This window comes from Ictidomys tridecemlineatus, chromosome Y (assembly GCF_052094955.1).
Source record: "Ictidomys tridecemlineatus isolate mIctTri1 chromosome Y, mIctTri1.hap1, whole genome shotgun sequence".
Classification (NCBI taxonomy): domain Eukaryota; kingdom Metazoa; phylum Chordata; class Mammalia; order Rodentia; family Sciuridae; genus Ictidomys; species Ictidomys tridecemlineatus.
This window is the reverse complement of record NC_135494.1, coordinates 5468022-5488932: the sequence shown is the minus strand read 5'-3', so window position 1 is coordinate 5488932 and position 20911 is coordinate 5468022. Positions and strand designations below refer to the sequence as shown.

General features: G+C 42.1%; 1 protein-coding gene across 4 annotated transcripts in view; it reads right to left on the bottom strand.

Moving 5' to 3' along the window:
• Positions 1-20911, bottom strand: part of LOC101954944 (protein Shroom2) — a 131701-nt gene that overhangs the window by 53962 nt on the left and 56828 nt on the right. For 3 of the 4 annotated variants that reach the window (XM_078035385.1, XM_078035386.1, XM_078035384.1), the window contains one exon: positions 16446-16597. In XM_078035385.1, the coding sequence (XP_077891511.1) occupies positions 16446-16597 (152 nt within the window). Of the gene's footprint in view, positions 1-303; positions 453-1343; positions 5647-16445; positions 16598-20911 lie in introns of those variants that run through there. The other variant, XM_078035387.1, reaches the window with a different exon arrangement.

Genomic DNA, 20911 nt, shown 5'->3' with positions numbered 1-20911 from the left:
TCAAAAATGGAGAAAGAACTCAACTGAGCATTCTTTAGGTACTTTTATAGAGAGAGATTAGACATTTTCCCTAGTGGGTGAAAACATTAAAGAATATTATATAATGAAGAATAACTTCCACAATAGAACTGAAAAGCATTTAAAACAAACCTTTTGATGACTTGGGTAACTTTAATGAGAAAACTTATATGAATGGAGTATGTTGACTTTATAATAGTTTCCCATGAACTAAAAAGAAAAATACATGTGAAACAGGAATTCATTGCACCAGAGAAATAAGTAATTATAAAACCAAGACCGTACCTCATAGAATTTCTCAAAATCCTCGTAAGAAAGGCTCTGGCCATGTGAATTTCATTTTCAGCTGGCTTTTTCTGTGCCAGAATATCCATGACTTCTTTCATTGTTCTTTATAATTAATTAATGACAGAAATAAACTAGACTGACTGAAACTGGAGGTGAAGAGGAAGAAAACGAAGGCTGAGAAAAGAAAATGCCTAACACTTGTGGTGGCACTCTTTGCACCCTGCCACGGGAATGCCTGAGGTTCTATCTGGGATCAGCTGGGCAGCAATGCTCCATGGGGAGAATGAAATCTTTTCCCAAAAAAGCTATCATTAGCAAGCACATGTAAAGAATATTAGCAATAAAATCTGTCTTCATAAAATACATTGAATACTTAAAAATGAATGTCAAATCTCTGTCCCCCTAATCCCTTGCATATTTACCCAACCTTCAAGTGTAAATAACCACTGCTGGGGGATTATCTTCAGTAAATTTTTAATCTCAAAATAATCAGCTCTAACATTGAGTACACTTCTATGTACCTACGTACAGGTAAACTGCTCTGTGGTCATGCAATTTCATAACTGGAAGTTCTATTTTTTTAATACTTATTTTTCAGTTTTAGGTGGATACAATATCTTTGTTTTATTTTTACGTGGTGCTGAGGATCGAACCCAGTGCCTCACGCATGCTAGGCAAGTGCTCTACCACTGAGCCACAACCCCAGCCCTGGAATTTTATTTTATGCCACTAATTTCAGGTTGACTTTTGATGCAGCAAAGATGAATAGAACAGAGTATAACAATTATAAATCTGCTTCTGAAAGTATCCAGCAAGCACTTTCCTTTCCAAGTACCTAGAGCTTCACATTCAGAACTGTAGAAGAAAATGCACCACCTCCAGGCACCAAACACACAAATTTGAATATGAAGTGGAGTCAATCTTAAGCTTAGTTACTATCAGAGGGGAGATAATATGATAACATTAACCTACAGTAGCAGAATAAACAAAAAAATAAAATAAACCCTCACCCTTCCAATGAGTTAATGACAACTTACTTATTCATTTTGTAAGTGAATCAGACAGTGTCCACAGAAGCAATCTAGCAGCTGACACAGCCAAGCAATTCCACCTCTGACCAAATATTACTCTGTGAAAACCTAAAGACTGTTTTTTAAAAACTTATAATAATTAATTAAAACATTTCAGATTTACTCTTTTGCCCTCAAGTTTATTCTATAATGACAATATTCAGCTTCCAACTAATGTGGACTTGAACAGCTAGCCATCTGATCAAAATGTTTCTTGTTCCATGCTGATGCTACGGAGAGTGAACTTCTAGCACTTTCATAAAATGCATCTCACCTGGCTCATGTCTTTGGGAGCTGTCCGAAGATAAGGAGCAATGCCCAGTGAAGCAAGAAAGGAATGCAAACCCACCCAGAGGCTCCTTTGTAAAAAGATGACACACAATGCAAGTGTCTATTTCACGAAGACAGAGTCCACAGTGAGGACATTCATGAGGGCTACCTAATACAGAGCAAAGATGCTTGGAAAAAAGGGTTACCCTTCTCTGTACTAGCACTGAAAATGCCAGAGCTATTGGGAACAGAGAAATTTCTCTCATGTATATGCTCTGAATTTCCCGCTGCATCACAAACATAACTGGAAATCAACCAAGGGTCAGGGTCAGGCTGGTTTCTCTTCATCAGCACTTCTGATGCCTGGCAACAGCTGCCCTTGAAGAGAAGCACCTGCATGCTGCTTCCTATTCAAAGGCCCTGGAGTTGGGGACAGAGTGCTCTGGCGCCATCTAGAGCTCACCTATATTCATGGTCCCACTGGCTCTGTTTACCCACTCCTAGGCAGCAGTGAAACTTACAGGAGATTTGAGATTCCCTTCTCAACAAGATACGAAGTGAAGCGGCTTTAAACTACCTCATCCATGGAAGCACAGGATCCAATGAGAAGGCCACAGACATTCTGCAGTATGTGCCATGGTAAGACAGTCAAGCACCTTGATGCTGGGGCCTCTGAATGCATCAAGTTTGTACCCACTTCCCCACACCACAAAATGAATAACAAAGATTTCACCAATAATGTTCTAATGATTCCTTACAAAAAATGAAAGAGGGCTGGACACAGTGGCCATGCCTGAATTCCAGTGACCTGGTGGAGCTGAAGCAGGAGGACTGCAAGTTCAAAGCCCCAGCTTCAGCAACTTAGTGAGGCCCTAAGTAACTTAATGAGATCCTTTCTCAAAAAAAAAAAAAAAAAAAAAAAACCAGAAAGGGCTGGGGATGTGGCTCAGTGGTTAAGCACCCCTGAGTTCAATCCTTGTTACAAAGAGAGAGAAAAAGAGAGACAATTTCCAGGGTTTTCCTGAAATCCTTTCCCATACACTCACAAATTCTACACCAAAATTGATTTAATTTTTTTCCTCCGTGGTCCTCAGGACTGAATTCAGGCTCATGGTACACTTACTATAATTTTTAAAAACAATTTTATATGCTAGGAAATCTTTAGGGACTTTTTTTTTAAAGACAGCATTCAGATCAAAAATACAAAAACAATGCTAAGATGTCACTGACAATGAAGCATAACAGATTTAGATGTCAAATATTCTGTTTCTTTGACTGTTAGAAGGGCTGCTTCAGTGAAATCTTTATTATTCATGCAGAAGGACAGAATTCCTTCCCTTTCCTCCAAAAAGAAAAGAAAAAATCTTATTAGTGTTGGGGTATTTTCATAAACTTTTAGAAGAAAGAAAAGATATACCAACCCCTAAAATAAATACAATTGTGTTCCATTACACCCTCTCCCTCCCCAAATCAGTTGAGAGTAACAGGACGTGCTGGCTGGGGGCTAGGCTGATCAGCTGGGAGGTGGGGGTGGCTTCAGGATGGAGGGGATGGTCTTGGCCTGCACTCAGGTAAGGGAAGACTTCGTGATCTCCAGGAATCAGAAGTTGGAAAGGCCTTGTTATAAAGGGTGGAGTAGTGTCATGAGCCATCCATGGGCTGTGTGTGTGAGCTATGCGCATTGGAGCTATATGAGGGGCAGGTGTGGCATTGCACACTGATTGGGCTGTGAGATGCAAGTGAGCCTTTCCTCTTGCTCTGCCTGTGATCCCACACAGCACCCAAGATGGGTGTGACTTGCCAAGATGTCAATCAATCTGCTGACTACAAGACATCATGAAGTAAGACTCTGCCTTTGAAATCTTATCCCCTTCCTTATTTGGTGCAGAACATTCCTTCGAATCTTCTTTGTGGGTCCCCCCTATAAAAATAGATTCTGAATGCACGCTCTTTTTCCCAGCTGATTCACAGAGCCACCCTACCCTCAATCTGAGAAACTCATGTTTGTGTGTTGCGTGTTTCTTTGCTGTTTTCTTATCCTAATGTTGAAGCCAGCTCTTTTAAACCTAGCTCATCTCGTCAGTGCAGCAGCTGGCGAGAGGGTAGGGAAGAACTGAATATACTCCAGGGGCTCAGAGACTGGAACGAGTTCCAGGGCTTGGAGAGGGTAGACAGAGTGCACAGGCCTGGAGGGGCAAGTCTCATAGGGAGCACAGGCAAGTAGGATGCTTTGGAATCCTTGGGTGGGGAAGAGGGGGAAAGAGCTAGCCCCGGGCAATGCATATATCTAATTTTTAAATAAATAAAATACACCTTCTTAAAACATGAAATGAGCCCTGCCTGGCTCTGACCTTGTGCTTCCTCCCTTCTGCCAAGCCTCCACCTTTACCTCTCCAAGTCTGTCTCTACCACTTGCCAAATTAACCTCCCAACAGCACGGCTCTAGCCAGATCTTCTCCCTCCCTTATTCCACAACCAATTGCTGCTCCACAGAAAGATGCCCATGCTCCCAGGTCCTCCAACATCTAGCCTAGCAGTTCATGAGAGCACAGCCTGGGCTTTCAGTATATCACTAGGGGACTTGTAGATAAAGTAAATTCTTAGGACCAGTGTCAGGATCTCAGGGCTTTCTCGGGTCAAATGTGTTTACTCTAGCTCCATACTATCGCTTCCCTCCCCCTCTCAAGCCTCCCTTTCACTTCTTCCCCTTTGAAGCTCTTTTAAACTGACAGCTTTGGTTTCCAGTTTGAGCACATCTCATATAGCTCACATAGATTTGTGATCTACATCTCAAACCTGGCCTTAGAAGGACAGTTGCACTGCCCTGTCCTCAGGAAAGGCTGTCCTGGGGTCTACATCCACCCTTTTCTCTTTTGGAGTCACCACTTGTTGGAGTTTTCTGGCTCATGCCTTATTGGCCCACTCAGCTGTGGGCTTCCAGAAGGCAAGACCTAATGAAATGACTTCAGGCCCAGCAGGAGTGCTTCTACCCAAGTTAAATGAATGTACAAAATATGTGTATTAGAGCATACTCTAAAGGGTAACTCCCTGTGTGTGGGGGAAGAAAAAAAGCAGACTAGACCCGAATGGCATTGGGAGAAGATTTATATGGCAGTACATTCTTTTCCTGGGCAGTGGTACAGACAGGTGCCATGATGCGGACGGTGACATCATGTCTGATAAGATCTATGGTCCTGGGCTGGGGTTGTGGCTCAGTGGTACAGCACTCGCCTAGCACAGGTGAGGCCATGGGTTCGATCTTCAGCACCACTTAAAAATAAATAAATTACTAAATATATTGTGTCCAACTACAACTAAAAAATGAATATTAAAAAAAATCTTAAAAAAAAAAGATCTATAGTCCCATGGGATAAGAATCAAGTAGTTCCTGCCTTTATACATGAAAATAAAGAAAGATAAAAATTCCCAAATGATCTCAGTAGCTGAAACTGATACAAAACATCAAAGATGTATTTTCAGCAAAGGCAGCAGCATTCACACAGGTTGAAAGCTTTGGAGAGCTTCTTGGCCCAGCAGCTTTCTGCGCCTCTCTACCAGGAAGAATAAGCAAGCCCACGCTTCTGGTCACACCTCCGGTGTTCCTTCCAGAACTCTGGCAGGATCCACTGTGGAGCAAAGGCACAAAATGAACACCCCACCAGGACGTGAGGTTGGAGCACACCCAAGTGACTCGTTTCTTCTATCAGCTGTTACTTGTTCATTTCTACAAGCCTACTAATGTCTCCCTGTACCCAAGCCACCTGGGTCCAAAAAGCACATTTCCCCACTATCCAACAGTCTAAAAAGGCACCAACAAAACATCCCCACTACATTTCAATAGAACAGATGTGTTGGCAAAGAAACTCAAAGACATTCAATGTGCAGCTATTAGTATCATAAATAGCCCTAAGGGTTAGCAACAGAGCCAATGCGTCTTATACATAAGAATAAACACACAAAAAATTTTTTTTAATAAGGTAAAGCTATGCCAAAAAAAAAAAAAAAAAGCATCAAGAGATTGTAAATTGCTATCCCTCAAATGCCATATGTAGGGCTGGGGGTGTAGTGCTCACTTAGCATGTATGCACTAGCTTCAACGCCCAGCACTGCAACAATAATAAATAAGAAATGCTACATGTAAAGAGACCTACGTATATACATAAACGTGAAAGAAAAGTAAAAAGCCCCCATGACATTAATCTACCTAGCCTGTCCTGGAATTCTGCCCATTATCCAAGTCCATGCTAATTAACTGCATCTTCATGATTTGTCCACAAATCATGAAGTCTTTGGTTACTTTTAGCATCCCCAGATCAAAAGCCAGTAAATTAAGAAGACATTTCTCTTAGAGAAAGGAACACGGAGTAGGGATATACACCTGTACTGTGAAGTTTAGAGAAAATAACACAAGAAAGATATCAGTCATGGGGCTGAGGTTGTGGTTCAGTGGTAGAGCACTCACCTAGCATGTGCGAGGTGCTGGGTTCAATCCTTAGCACCACATAAAAATAAAAACAAATAAAAATAAAGGTATTGGGTCCAACTGCAACTAAAAAAAAAAGACATCAGTCACAAAGTGGCAAAGAAATGTTAGCCAGAACCATGGAAAGAGATGGCATTCTGCTTTAAAGTTAAGAAAAAAATAAGGTCCCAGAAATTTACCAAGAATTCATCTGAATACAAAGTATGGGTCCTGCTGCTGAAGGTGATTGGAATTGGCAACAGTCAAATGCTGTTCCACCAGGTGCAGTGAAGCATGCTTGTAATCCCAGTGACTGAAGAGGCTGAGGCAAGAGGATCACAAGACTAAGGCCAGCCTCAGCAACTCAGCAAGACCTCAGCAACTTAGAAAGAACCCCTCTCAAGAGAAAAAAAAAAATAAGAAGAAGAAGGCTGGGGATGTAGTTCAGTGGTAAAAACAAAACAAAACAAAACAAAAACCTATTCTGATAGAAATAATATTTCTCCAAAAGAAGTCTATCATTTTAATCCATACTCTCTACGATCCTTTACATACTTGGAGAACTATTCAATAATACCATACCTGTACAGTCACTATGGTAAACCGCCAGTCCTCTTGCTAACTGGCTGTTAAAAATGTTCACCTATTTTATCATATAGAATCACTAAGGATGGAAGGCACTCTTGCCTTGCATAAGCGTCAAGTCACAGAATGGCCCTCTTTATTCTTTATGTAATGAAACACAGGGACTGGGGGTATAGCTCAGTGGTAGAGTGTTTGCCTATCGTACCTGAGGCCTTCAGTTCCAGCCTCAGCACTGCAAAAATTAAAATTAATTAATGAACTACAGTCATGGTTGGAAAATTCAAGAAGGAATGCTCAAGTAAGATCTGTAACCTCCTCTTACCTACCTTGCTCTATCTTATTAAATGCAAACAATCCCACCACAATAGTTTCGACAATACAGCCATCCTTTAAGGTGAAAGGCAGCTTTGCCTGCCATGCCCCATGACATCCAAGATGCTGACTATCCCACCTGACCACCAACGGTCTGGACACAGGAATGACCTGAGCTATCTGAAGAACACATTTCACAACAACAGCTGTGCCACGGTGGTCAACCTTCTGCAAATACCTCCTGAACACGTGTCCATGACACCACTTTGGTTAAAAAGGCCTTTAGACTCTCAACTTCCACCAACTGGCTTTCTTTCATGATAAATCAAGCTCCCAGGCACTGTTCTAGGTGGGTTTTATGAGGGTGTGGGAGGGGATAACAAACTCTAGGGGAAGGGCGTGGTATGTTCGAGCAGAGGCATGAAGCTGTTCTCGTGGCGAGCATGTTCTCCACCTAAATGAAGCAAGCAATGCAGAATCAAACCAAACTCACTCAGTCTTTCCTTAATAGGACACCTATAGCACAAGAGTTAAAATCAGGAATCAACAAATGGGACGAATTCAAACTAAAAAGATTTTCTCGGCAAGAGAAATAATATGTGAGGTAAATAGGGAGCCTACATGCTTGGAACAAATTTTTACCCCTCACACTTCAGATAGACCTCTAATCTCTAGAGTATACAAAGAACTCAAAAAATTAAACAACAATAAAATAAACAACCCAATCAACAAATGGGTCAAGGACCTGAACAGACACTTCTCAGAGGAGGATATACAATCAATCAACAAATACATAAAAAAAATGCTCACCATCTCTAGCAATACGAGAAATGCAAATTAAAACTACTATAAGATACCATCTCACTCTAGTCAGAATGGCAACCATTATGAAGTCAAACAACAACAAGTGTTGGCGAGGATGCAGGGAAAAAGGTACACTTGTACATTGCTGGTGGGACTGCAAATTGGTGCAGCCAATTTGGAAAACAGTATGGAGATTCCTTGGAAAGCTGGGAATGGAACCACCATTTGACCCAGCTATTCCCCTTCTCGGACTATGCCCAAAAGACCTAAAAAGAGCATACTACAGGCACATCAATATTTATAGCAGCACAATTCACAATAGCTAGACTATGGAACCAACCTAGATGCCCTTCAATAGATGAATGGATAAAAAAAATGTGGCACTTATACACAATGGAATATTACTCGGCACTAAAAAAAATAACAAGATCATGGCATTTGCAGGGAAATGGATGGCATTAGAGCAGATTATGCTAAGTGAAATTAGCCAATCCCTAAAAAACAAATGCAGAATGTCTTCTTTGATATAAGGGGGGTGACTCAAAATGGGATGGGGAGGAAGAGCATAAGAAAATTACCACTAAATAGGGAAGAGAGGTGGGAGGGAAAAGGAGGGAGAAGGGGAATTGCACGGAAGACGGAAGGAAACCCTCATCATTATACAGAATACATGTATGATGTTGTGAGGAGAAAAAAAAAAAGAGTGTGTCACATTAGATTGGATAGAGAGAAGTGATAGGAGGGGAGGGGAGGGGAGGGGAGGGGAAGGGGGATAGGAAGGGCAGCAGAATAGACATTATTATTGCTGTATGTATATAGGTGACTACAAGACCAATGTGATTCTGCAACCTGTACAATCAGAAAAATGAGAAATTATACCCCATTTGATTTAAATGTATGAAATGTCAAGATCATTGTACTGTCATGTGTAACTAATAAAAAAAAATAAAATAAAAATAAAGACACACACACACACACAAAAAAAAAAAATAGTTACGTATGCTCCCTCTTTCTAAAAAATGCCAATGCCAAATGTTAAGCTTCTTTTCTCCCCCAAAGACTCTCTGCCTTGGACCCAAGGGGTGTATATGATTGGACCTTGGGCTTAACAGAAAAATTCTCTCTTTTTTTTTTTTTTGATGGGGGGCGGGGGTACTGGGGAACTGAACTCAGGGGCACTCAGCTACTGAGCCACATCCCCAGCCCTATTTTGTATTTTATTTAGAGATAAGGTCTCACTTAGTTGCTTAGTGCCTTGCTTTTGCTAAGGCTGGCTTTGAACTCACGATTCTCCTATCTCAGCCTCCAGAGCCACTGGGATTACAGGCATGTGCCACCACTATGCCTGGCCTTCACAGCCAAATTCTAAGATGTGACCTCTCCAGCAGCCATCTGAACCAGCTCTACCACCGTCACCTCTTCCTCACCCCTTGGCAACAAGCTGAATGTGGATTTCTACTTGGACAAAACAGCACAGAGGAGCTGAGGCCCACAGGTGCAGCTATAGTTGAGGACGGGGCAGATAGAGAGGGGGACCCTTCAGTGGGTGCAGTTGGGGTGGACAGAGCCTCAGGAGCCACCTGTTCCTCAGGAGTGACAACGAGGTTGGGTGTTAACGCTGGACATAAGCTGAACATAGGCCTCCTGCCTGTAAAGCCCATTACAAGGTCAGAGCCCAGGGAGACCCCAGGATCCTAGCACTCCCAAGTCTCAGGACATTCCCAGAGGCTTCTCTCCACATCCTCATCAAGCCACTTCTCTTTCCAACTTGGAATTTGGCCAGCACAGAGAAACTTTTTCTCCTAAAGCCAAGGGCTATGAATTAGGTGGATCTCATTAGAGCAACTCTTAAAAAAATAAAATAAATAAGGCTAGGGGTGGTAGCTCAATGGTAGAGTGGGTGCTTAGCATGTATGAGGTCATGGGTTCAGTTTCTAGCAGAAGGAAGGAAAGAAAGAAAAACTGACATCATTATTAACGCTGTGATTAATTTCTCAATTCCTTAAAACTCCAAATGAACTTAATCTGTACTCTGTGAGCCCAGTTATGCAATATTCACATCCCTCTAGAAATCTCAAATAAACAAAAATAAATAAAATGCTATGTGTGTGTGTTAACATATTAGATGGCACCGATATTTCCAAACTCAACTTTATAAACATCATTTGCGTGCCCTGGTTATCAGTATGAACAGATACAGACAGGTCTCATTAAAGGCCCCGTTCTTTTATCACAATGAATAAAGAAAGAATTGAAAAACAATAACTTACCATTCTCTACTTGATTTATAATATGAAACATCTCCCATAATCAACAAAGCCATCTGATTAAATTATGTAAGCCACATAATAAGTCTAACCCTAAAGAGAAGTAAGCCCCAAATAAAACGATTCTGATCTATGTGATTTACTTTTTTCTCTTTGATTTTACTTAATCAAAACAATACTGGATGATAGCCCAAATAAGTCAGGATGCTCATCCAATGTAAACCTCAGTGTCTCATTTGTGTTAAGTAGAAAATAAACACATAAGCCTCTAGAGACTCACAGAATTGAGACCTACCCACACCCATACCCACAACCATAAGAAAACAACGTCAGCGCACCCTCCAAAGCAGGGTTTCACCCCCCAGTATCCCCCAATAGGAGCATACCTTCCAAATAAACAGTCTGAACACACACACACATGAATACATGAACACACACACACACACACACACACACACACACACACACACACACACATTTTTCCCCATAAGAGCTCTCTGGAAAGAAGGGGAGAGATGCAACCTGCTGATGTCTCAGCCAGCCCCTTACTCCTTACTCTGTGGCTCACGGGAACATCTGTGTGATCAATGTTGGGGCCACAGGGCCACCCGCTCCAGGACAGCTCCATGGAGCCAGGGACAGAGGGGAGCGCTGCACAGTGGCAGTTTCAAGCAGAAGTCAAAACGAATTTGTAATATCAGAGACGGGATGCTTATGGAAAGAAACTTGCTCTGAACAAGCAAGAATGTTGTTATTCTATCTGAAGTCTTGTTTCTTCAAATATGTGACCACCGGACAGCATCTCAGGAACCCTTACAGCCTCCTGCAAAAAGCCTTACCATCTCCTTTGGTGTTAATCCGCTCCTGAATGCAAGCTTAGTGGATGTAATTAGGTCCACAGAAGGTTTAAGGGCACCAGCAAAGAGGCAGAGAATGGCACAAATCAACCCTATGGTCGATTCCACCCCAAGGAAACTGCTTGCAACTCAGGATGGGGGTCCAGAAAAAAACAGAGTGAGATTAAGGATGGGGCAGCAGGTATATGTACTTGTTGGGGTGGGGGGATATTATAATGTAAATTTAGAAAAAAAATCAAAAGAGTAATTTTGAGTTTTAGAAAGTAAGTTATGATGTGATATTTAATAGAAATATCCCTGAGGTATTTGAAAATATAGGTACCTTTTAGGAACTGAAATTATAATAATTTGCCTCTGGTTTTAGAAAAATGGGTAATGTGTCCCCTAAACTGTTAGTGACCATTTGAGGGCATCAAACAGCAACAGCAATGACATGACCTCTGGCACTAAGGAAGCAGGACAAGCCCAAGAGAGCCAGGTGACATCCTTCCCACAGCAATGGGTTTATCTATTGGGTGAAGTCAATCAGTAAAATGCCAAAGTGCCTTCCGGTTTCTGTCCTTGGCCTTCTCTCCAAGCACATTTGCTTAAGTCAGTGAGCAACAAAACCACCAGAGGCACCCAGCCAAACAGCCTGTGGCCTTCCAAGATCCCAGAGCTCAGGTCCGTTCCACACCTGACCATCAGGATCTCCAGGGATGGGCCCAGGCACCTACGGAAACAGTGCAGATGACACCTGCACAAACACATAACATCCTGAACTTTCCTGCCAAGGTACATTTCCTTGACCAAGGCAAAGACAAAGGAACAAACCACTTAGGAGGGAGAAGACAAAGGCAGAGATGCTTGACTCTCAGCTCTCCTCCAAACCCCACAACTGATCACCTCCAAGACAGTCACCCATCTAGCCACCCCCATTTCATGGGCCGTGGACACACCTGGACATGGCCAAGAACACAGTGCTCTTAGAGGGAATGACTGATGTAAGCACTTTGCTTCCTGCTAACCCTGCCTAGGAGAGAGAAAGCACTCCCCCTTCAACTATCTGGGAAAGAGCAGGGCACAGTGGCACACGCCTGTAATCCTAGTGGCTCAGGAGGCTGAGGAGGAGGATGTCGAGTTCAAAGCCAGTCTTAGCAACTTAGTGAGGTCCTAAGCAACTCAGCGAGACCCTCTCTAAATAGAATGCAAAATAGGGCTGGGGATGTGTATCAGTGGTTATGCACCCATGGGTTCAATCCCTGGTAACCCCCCCCAAAAAAAAGCAAAGACAAAGGAACAAACCACTTTTGTTGTTTGTAAAGGAACAAATCTTTATTGGGGGGTGGGGGGATATCTCTATGTCTTCTCAGGCATAACTTTTTATTTTTAAATTATTTTAAAAATTTTTAGTTGTAAATGGACACAAAACCCCTTCATTTTATGTATTTTTATGCTGTGCTGAGGATCAAACCAGTGCCTCACCCATACTAGGCAAGCTCTTTACCACCAAGCCACAACCCGCGCCTCAGGCATAGCTTCTTGATGCTGATCTTCCCTATGCTGCATGAAACAAGATCCCACCACTCCATTAAAAATGGTCCACCTCATCTTTTCCCTGCAGCTTGGTCTCCAAAAATGAAATAAGCATACAAAACAAGACAACCAGCAGCTGTCGCTAAGGGGAAGGGAGTTTGTGGCTAAACTACTATTCAAATGTTCATGACAGCCGGTCAGCCAGGTGTGATAGCACACACCTGTAATTCCAGCAATTTGGGAGGCTGAGGCAGGAGAAAATTCAAAGCCAGCCTCAGCAATTTAGCAAGACTCTGTCTCCCCCTAACCCAACAAAAAGGACAGGGGCTGTAGCTCAGTAGTAGAGGGCCTCTGGGTTCAATCTCCAGTACCACCAAAAACAAACAGCGAAAACAAACAAACAAAAAACATGGCCGCATGTGCTATAAACAGAGGTATCAGTTCTTAGGCACCTCAGTTGGGCAGGTACATTGTCATAAGGACTGGGCCACCTAATCTACCACTTGGTCATGCTTTCAAGTAGGGCAATATGCAATAGTTATGTGTTAACTAGATATTCACCCCCACCCTTAGTACTGGGGATCGAATGCAGGGCCTCTGAACATAGCCTACCACTGAGCTACACCCCACCTTAGCGCAGTCAGTCTTGGAGCTCTACATAAAACGCCAACCAATGCTAACTGATCCACAGAGGTAGAAGATAGATTAGTGGTTGTTTGGGGATGGAGAAAGAAGATGGTAGGGAGATTAAAACTCAGATAAAGAATATATGTCCCCAGCTTTAAGAACAATTTTATGCCAGGTGCAATGGCACATGCGTGTAATCCCAGCAGTTTAGGAGACTAAGGCAGGAGTATCCCCAATTCAAAGCCAGCCTCAGTGACTTAGTGAGCCCCAGTCTCAAATAAAAAAATAAAAAGGGCTGGGAATGTAGCTCAGTGGTCAAGTGCTTCTGGTTTCAATCTCCAGTTATCCCTCCACCCCCCAAAATTAAAAGTACTTACTGGTGCTTTTGCAATAAAGAAGGAGTTTTACAAGTCCTCATTATGTACATCTTTTAAGAATAGTCATTCGCCATGTGCTAAGGTGACAGCAACAAATCCTAACATTAACTAATTTAATGGCTTAGAAAAATTTCCTTCACATCTCCCTACTTTTCCTCCCTCAGGACCAAACCCAGGGCATTTGATGTGCTAGGCAAGTACTCTGCCACTGAGCTGAATCCCAAACACCAAATGTTACTTGTGTGTGTGTGTGTGTGTGTGCGCGCACGCGCGCGCACGTTTGTGTGGTGCTGGGGATGGAACCCAGTGCCTTGGACAGGCTAGGCAAGTACTCTACCAGAAAGCCACATCCTTCCATGTCAGACTTGTTTTCTGCCCAACTGGGGGAAAACAAACAAATAAACAAAAAAATCCTACATCAGCTGGGTGTGGCGGTGAACGCCTATAATCCCAGGCGACTCAGGAGGATCGCAAGTTCAAAGCCAGCCTCAGCAACAGCAAGGCGCAAAGCAACTAAGACAGACCCTGTCTTGAAATGGGGTTGTGGCTCAGTGTGTTGAGCGCCCCTGAGTTCAATCCTTGGTACCAAAAACAAACCAAAAAAAACAAAAACAAACAAAAAACCCTACATCTATAAGTAACACAAATTATTATTTTTTAATATTTATTTTTTAGTTGTAGATGGACATAATATGTTTATTTTATGTAGTGCTGAGGATCAAACCCAGGGCTTCGCACATGCTAGGCAAGCGCTCTACTGCTGAGCCACAATCCCAGGCCCTATACAAATCATTTTGATAAATTTGAAAACATCTGAGTATGTTATTTAAAGTGTGTTTGAAAATAAATTGGTTTGAATAAACTTTTGTTTTTACATATTGTTCTACATGTTAAAGTATTAAATCCTATGTAAACTTCACAATCTGTACTCCCCTTGTTTAAAGGAAACTGAGTTGTGAAATGCAAAGTGGGGGTTTTACATAGTGGCTCCCATCCGTCCTTCAGGGCAAAAGTTTAGGTCCCTTTCCTGAGAGTCTTTTAAATACCTCCCCAGCTAAATCAGCCAGCAGGTGCCCTGTGGCCTCCTCTTTCCCTCTCAGGTGGCACTGATGCTTTCCTTTGAAAAGGTTTCACATTATAGTACCTCTAGTTGAAGAAAGAATTATACATATTGTACTTCTAAACACATGAAATGATGCCCAGTTTCACTCATAGTGACAGAAATTCAAACATACGTGATAAAAACAATTTCTCACCTATCACATTCATAGAGAAAAAAAACAAACAGAAGACTCTGTACAAGATATGCAGAAAAACAAGTGATCTGAGGTCTCTAGAATGTCTATCAAAGTTCACAATGTATTTATCTTCTGACTCCAAAACTCCCCAGCTAGGAATTCAGATGCACAGAGAGACCCTGGTGACATAAAACTTGGCCACTGTGTTGACTAAGCTGTCTTCCCCACCAAAGAGAGTCAGAGGAAACCAAAGAATGAGTTTCTATGTTTCAAAGGCTCTGGCAGCCTGGAGCCAAGAGGATAGAGGAGACAGAAGAAGAGAAAACTGCCATCTGTCTGGGGGATGGGGGATGATCCACTGAGATGGCTCTAAACACATCTGACCTCTGCAAAAATAAGCTTCTCTTCCCATCATCATCCCTTGTGAGCCTAAGTGAATCAACAGATTGCCTTCCAAGCATTAATGAAGTGGCCCCCAAGGAATGCCAGCGCCTCTCAGAGCCCACTCCCCTCCCCTCAAAGGCTCAGAAACTGCCATTATGAGGTACAAGGACTGGTTGAAAGGGTCTTCAGGAATAGCACGCACCTCTTAAAGATGAGGAAGATAAATGAAGGAACATATTCACTTCCTCATTTCTGAACCTCCACCTTAGATGCTGTTTGAGGAAAACAAAGCGCGCACACACACACACACACACACACACACACATTCTTCAGGAGTATGTTTTCAAGTCTGTGCTAAAATGTTGAAATAAATGCTTGACTCAATTTACTCATTAAAATTTACTTTCAGGGATTAGGGATGTGGCTCAAGTGGTTGCGTGCTTGCCTAGCATGCATGAGGCACTGGGTTTGATTCCCAGCACCACATAAAAATAAAATAAAGATATTGTGTCCACCTACAACTAAAAATTAAATATTAAAAAAATTTTACTGTCAGCCTTTGAAAGAATGTATTAATTCTGTCAAAAAGGACATGCAGACACTTGCTTTGAATCAGCCAAATACAAAATGTAGAGAACGATTTCTAAGAAGCTCTTGGGTGGTGCCCAGGAGTATCATGTTCGTCCCTGTGTATGAAAGCATCATATCCCTGAGTGCTGAGAAACATCCATGCTCCTACCAACAATTTAGTTGGTAAGAATAAGCATCTTGCTCCCCCAGACCTCAAAACAGTACTAGGCCTCCAGCTTCTGGGAAGCACCCTTTCTTCCCAGCATAAAAACTAAAATCAGCAGCCTGCCACCTTGTGTAAACAGCAGGCAACAACATTTCATCTCACTGGGAGCACAAGCATAGCTTTCTATCTGCAAAGAAAATAATCTGCATATTATCCAAGAAAAGATACAAGAACTCAATAGACTTAATTTAAAAAAAAAAAAAAAGAAAAATTTTGGTGTTGGGTTCATCCTTTGCCAAGGAATACAGTCACAGCCCTTCACCTCCAAGTTTCTGCATCCCTAACTTCTAATGGATTTTTTTTTAAAAAAAAGGAAGTGTTTACATACACAAAAAATTGCATCTGTACTAAAGATCCACAGACTTTCCCCCATCATTCCCTAAACAATACAATATAATAACTACTGACAGAACATTTACATTATGTTAGGTATTATAAATAATCTAGACACGACTTAAAGCGTACAGTAAGGAGGACATGGGAAAGCTATATGCAAATATTACACCATGTAGAAGAGATAGAAAAGACAGATACTTCTGCTTATCTTGATAAACATAAGGAGGCACAGATCTTACCTTTTGACCACCAACTTAAGGGTCCTATGGGATCCTTTCACCAGACAAATAGCTTCCTGTCTAAACCCTGAGAGACCAATGTCATTGATGCCCACAATCTCGTCTCCAGCCAGCAACTTGTCCACAGCTGCCGCTTTACTTCCTTCTTCAATCTGTAAAAGAGAAAGAAACATATCCCATGAGCCTCACGAAGGAGCAAGTGATTCCTGAGAAAAAGCAAAGAACCCGGAATGCAGCTAGAAATGCTACATGCCCTGGGGTACATGCAGCTCGTGGGTCCTCCAGACTGGCTTCAGGATGACCGCAAAAGAAGGATCCATTTGGGGCCAGGAAGTCTGGAATGACCAGGGCCCTTGAGGCTGACCAAGTCCCTACCGAGCAGACCAGTGATGCATGAACACACTGCTTCTTTCACCCAACCATTACCTGGTCTGCCTCCCCACAGAAGTGGAAGGCTGTTCACTGAAGAAAATGGAAAAGTTCAGAAACAATCATAATAAAAATACAGACTCCAAAAATATGGATTCGTTTTCTAGATTTCCTTTATCCAAACAAAAATTTTGGACCATTTTTATTATTCACAGAACTGTACAACCATCACCACTACCAATCTCTGAATATTTCCCTAAGCCCATAAGAAAGTTCAAGCTCATTAGCAACCACTTTCCAACCCTCCCAGGCCCTGGCAATCACTATAAAGGGACTTTCTGTGTCTACTACAGATGTGTCCAAGTTGGAAAATACACATAAATGGAATCGTGAAGTATGTGACCTTTTCTGTTTGGCTTCTTTCACTTAGCATAATGCCTTCAAGGTTGATCCATACTATTGCATGCATTAGTACTTCATTTCTTTTTATGGCTGAATTAAATTCCATGGTATGAATGAGCTACATTTTGCTTATCCATTCATCAGGTAATAAACAAGTTGTTTCTACTTTGGGCTATTAAGAATGATGCTGCCATGAACACTGGTGTACACATTTTTGTGTGGACACTTTTTCCATTTCTGTCATATAATGGACCTTGCAGTAGAAATGCTGAGTCCTACAGTAACTATGTCTGACATTTTGAGGAACTACCAGACTAGTTTCCAAAGCAACTGCAACACCTCCCACTAGCAGTGCACGAAGGTTCCAAGTTGTCCACCTTTGCTAGCAATGACCATCTGTTTTTTATAAAGGTCTTAGTCAGATTATTATACTAAGCTGTTTATACTAAGATATTTACTACACTGCACTAAACAGTGTGCTCTGAATATGTCTTCAATGGCTCCTCAAAAGCTTGAAATGTGGATTTGGGGGTATGGGTCAATGGTAGAGCACTTGCACCATGTGCACATATGCTGGGTTTGATCCCTAGCACGGTGCACACAAACACACATAAGCACACAAAAAAAGAAACAGGCTTGAATGTCATCCATCTGATGATCATTTTCATCCTGAGAAAGACTGACCAGTTTTTCTTATACTATAATAATACAACTCGGTAGCAATTCTCCCCAGTCTACCTGAGCAATTCACCTCAGTTGATAAGCCTATTTTCTGTACAAGTGGTTGGCAAACTGTGGCTAGTGAGCCCAATCCAACCAGCTGCCTTCCTGCTTCTGCTGTTGTTGTTCACAATTAAAGTTTTACCTGAACAGAGCCACACCTATTTATTGACACACTGCTACTGGCAGCACTGAGTCCTATGAACCAAAAAGGCAAAAATACTTACTAGTTGAATAGTTCTAACAAGGTCTGACAACTCCTGTTTTACCTCTTAAAGCTTTACCAACTGTGAAGAAACCCAATAGGGATGCGAGAGATGCTTCCAGATCATTGGTGTAGTTTGAAAGTTCAGGGTTCCATGATTGTAGGCCTCAGTTAACCTGAGGATAACCTCTCTAAAACTCAGCCCCTCAGCCCAAAGTGCTCATGAAACAGCCTACAATGGAAGCCTGGGCCATGAGTCTACACATTTTCCTGAAATCCTATATCCCAGGACAACTAAATTCTGAGGCTAAAAAGCAATTATTTGCTGGGCGCATTGGCACATGCCTGTAATCCCAGTGGCTCAGGAAGCAGAGGCAGGAGGATCATGAGTTCAAAGCCAGCCTCAACAAAAGTGAGGCGCAAGCAATGCAATGAGACATTGTCACTAAATAAAATACAGAATAGGGCTGGGGATGGGGCTCAGTGGCTGAGTACCCTGAGTTCAATCCCAGGTACCCATCCCTACTCCCAAAAAGGCAATTATTTGTGGCAAGTCAGTGCCATACATATACAAAATTGGAAGAACTAACAAAAATATGAAGCAATTAGTTCCACTCACAACTGGCTTCAAAAATCAAGATAATTTTATCCCAGTGTCCTAGCAGGTAGACTGTTAAGTATATCCACCTGCCCAAAAGTGTACTCTCAGCCATCTCAGTCAAGATGCACTTGGCACCTGGTTTTGACAGGTCCCATGCAAGAGATACAATGGCCATCCAGGTAGAAGGGCTAGTGGGCAGCTGGCTGGATGGGGATGGGGCCAGGGAAAGATGGTCTATACTTGGGTAACCAATGATAAAAAGCACTTAAAGCCTGAAGTTGGGGTTGAGGGGTACTAAGAGAAAATGTCCAGTCAGAAAACAGACCATGGAGGATGGCTGAAACCCAGAAATAATCCTGGGCTCCCAACATTAGTGGAAGACAGAGTATCCCAAAGATATGTGTGAAGATATATGTGAATAAATGAGTCATGGAAACTCACCCTAACCCAAAGTACATGAAGCAGATGAAGGGAGAGTGACGCTGGCTCCAGGGAGGACCCCCAACACTCAAGCTGGGTCACTCAGGGTCACTGACTAAAGTCAGCCTGCAGAATCCTGATAAAGAGCCCATTTATCCAGTAGATGTCCAAGACCATGATGGGTGGGCTGAGAAACAACCTCGTGTTGATTTTGCCTTTAAGCAATTACACATTCCAGATGGAAACAACCTGAATGTCAATCAACAAATGAATGGATAAGTAAAATCTGGTATGTATACACAATGGAGTATTATTCAGCTTTTTTAAAAAAGGACAATATGTTACACGGTATAACATGGATGAACCTTAAGGGCATTATTCTAAATGGAATAAGCCAATCACAAAAAGACAAATACTGTATATTCCACTGCATGAGGTACCTAGGAGTCCAACACAGACAGAAAGTAGAAGGATGGTTGACAAGGACAGGGAAGAGGAGGGAATGGGGAGTGTTTAATGGACAACAAGTTTCAGTTCAAGAGAATGGAAAGTTCTCAAAACAGACACTGGTGATGGGTATACAACTGCAATTAATGCCACTGAATTATATACTTAAAAATAGCACCAGGCATGGTAATCCCAGCAGCTCAGGAGGCTGAGGCAGGAGGATCATGAGTTCAAAGCTAGTCTCAGCAACAGTAAGGCACTAAGCAACTCAGTGAGATCCTGTCTCTAAATAAAATACAAAATAGGACTGGAGATGTGGTCAATGGCTGAGTGCCCCCGAGTTCAAACCCTGCTACCAAAAAAAGGCAGGGGGCGGCTAGGATTTGATGTGTCTTTTACCATGAAAAAAATGCATTCCTCAATATTTAAAAACAAGAAAACTATTTCCCAGTGTAAGAATAATATGTGCCAAACAAGTGGGTCCTTCTCCCTGATATGAATCTGGGTATTACAAGAAAATCTTTAGGCAAAACCATGATGGCTAGAGACTTTCAGGGTCTTGGGATAGTTTTGAAGCAGGCACATTACCTGTGTCTGACTCAACCTTTACAGCTGGAGTTCTCAGTCTCATTCTCACAAACACTTGTTATAACAAGAGACGGTTGCAGAGTACTGCCAACTAAGGACTCTGTTCACCTACGCTAGAGAGGATAATATCTTGCTATTTCTCATCTGCAAAGCTCCCTACAGTTCCTCCACTAGTAATGAAGATCACTTTCCAAAATAACCACCTGCCTTTTCAAACCATACTCCATCTTCATTTCCCAACAAAAGTGTTTGGATTTGGGAGATAAAGTAGTATCCCAACACCCATCACCATCAATGGCTTCCTTGCCAAGTATCTCTAGGATATTTATTGTACTCATGGAGAAAGTACTCAGAAATGAAAAAGTTTGCAAAACTTTATGCTTTAGACACATCTAACTCTAAAGTTCTGTTTAGCTAATTAGGCTTGAACTTGATGAAGAACAAACCTAAGTTGGTACTGTTTTTCATAGGAGAATACTATAACTGTCAGCTTTCCCATGGTAAATACAACATGCATTACAGAATTCAAAAATGATGCTTATTTTATTCTAGGCTGTGACTGTCTAATGTCTGTAGAATGTTAAGAGTCAATCATGGAGCACTCCCCTTCTTGAGTCGCTAAGAAAAATCCTTGGTTTTATTTGTTCTGATTCCAAAAAGTCCCTGGGCAAAGCCAGGAGAAAAATTAACCCACACCCATACCGGTCCATGTAC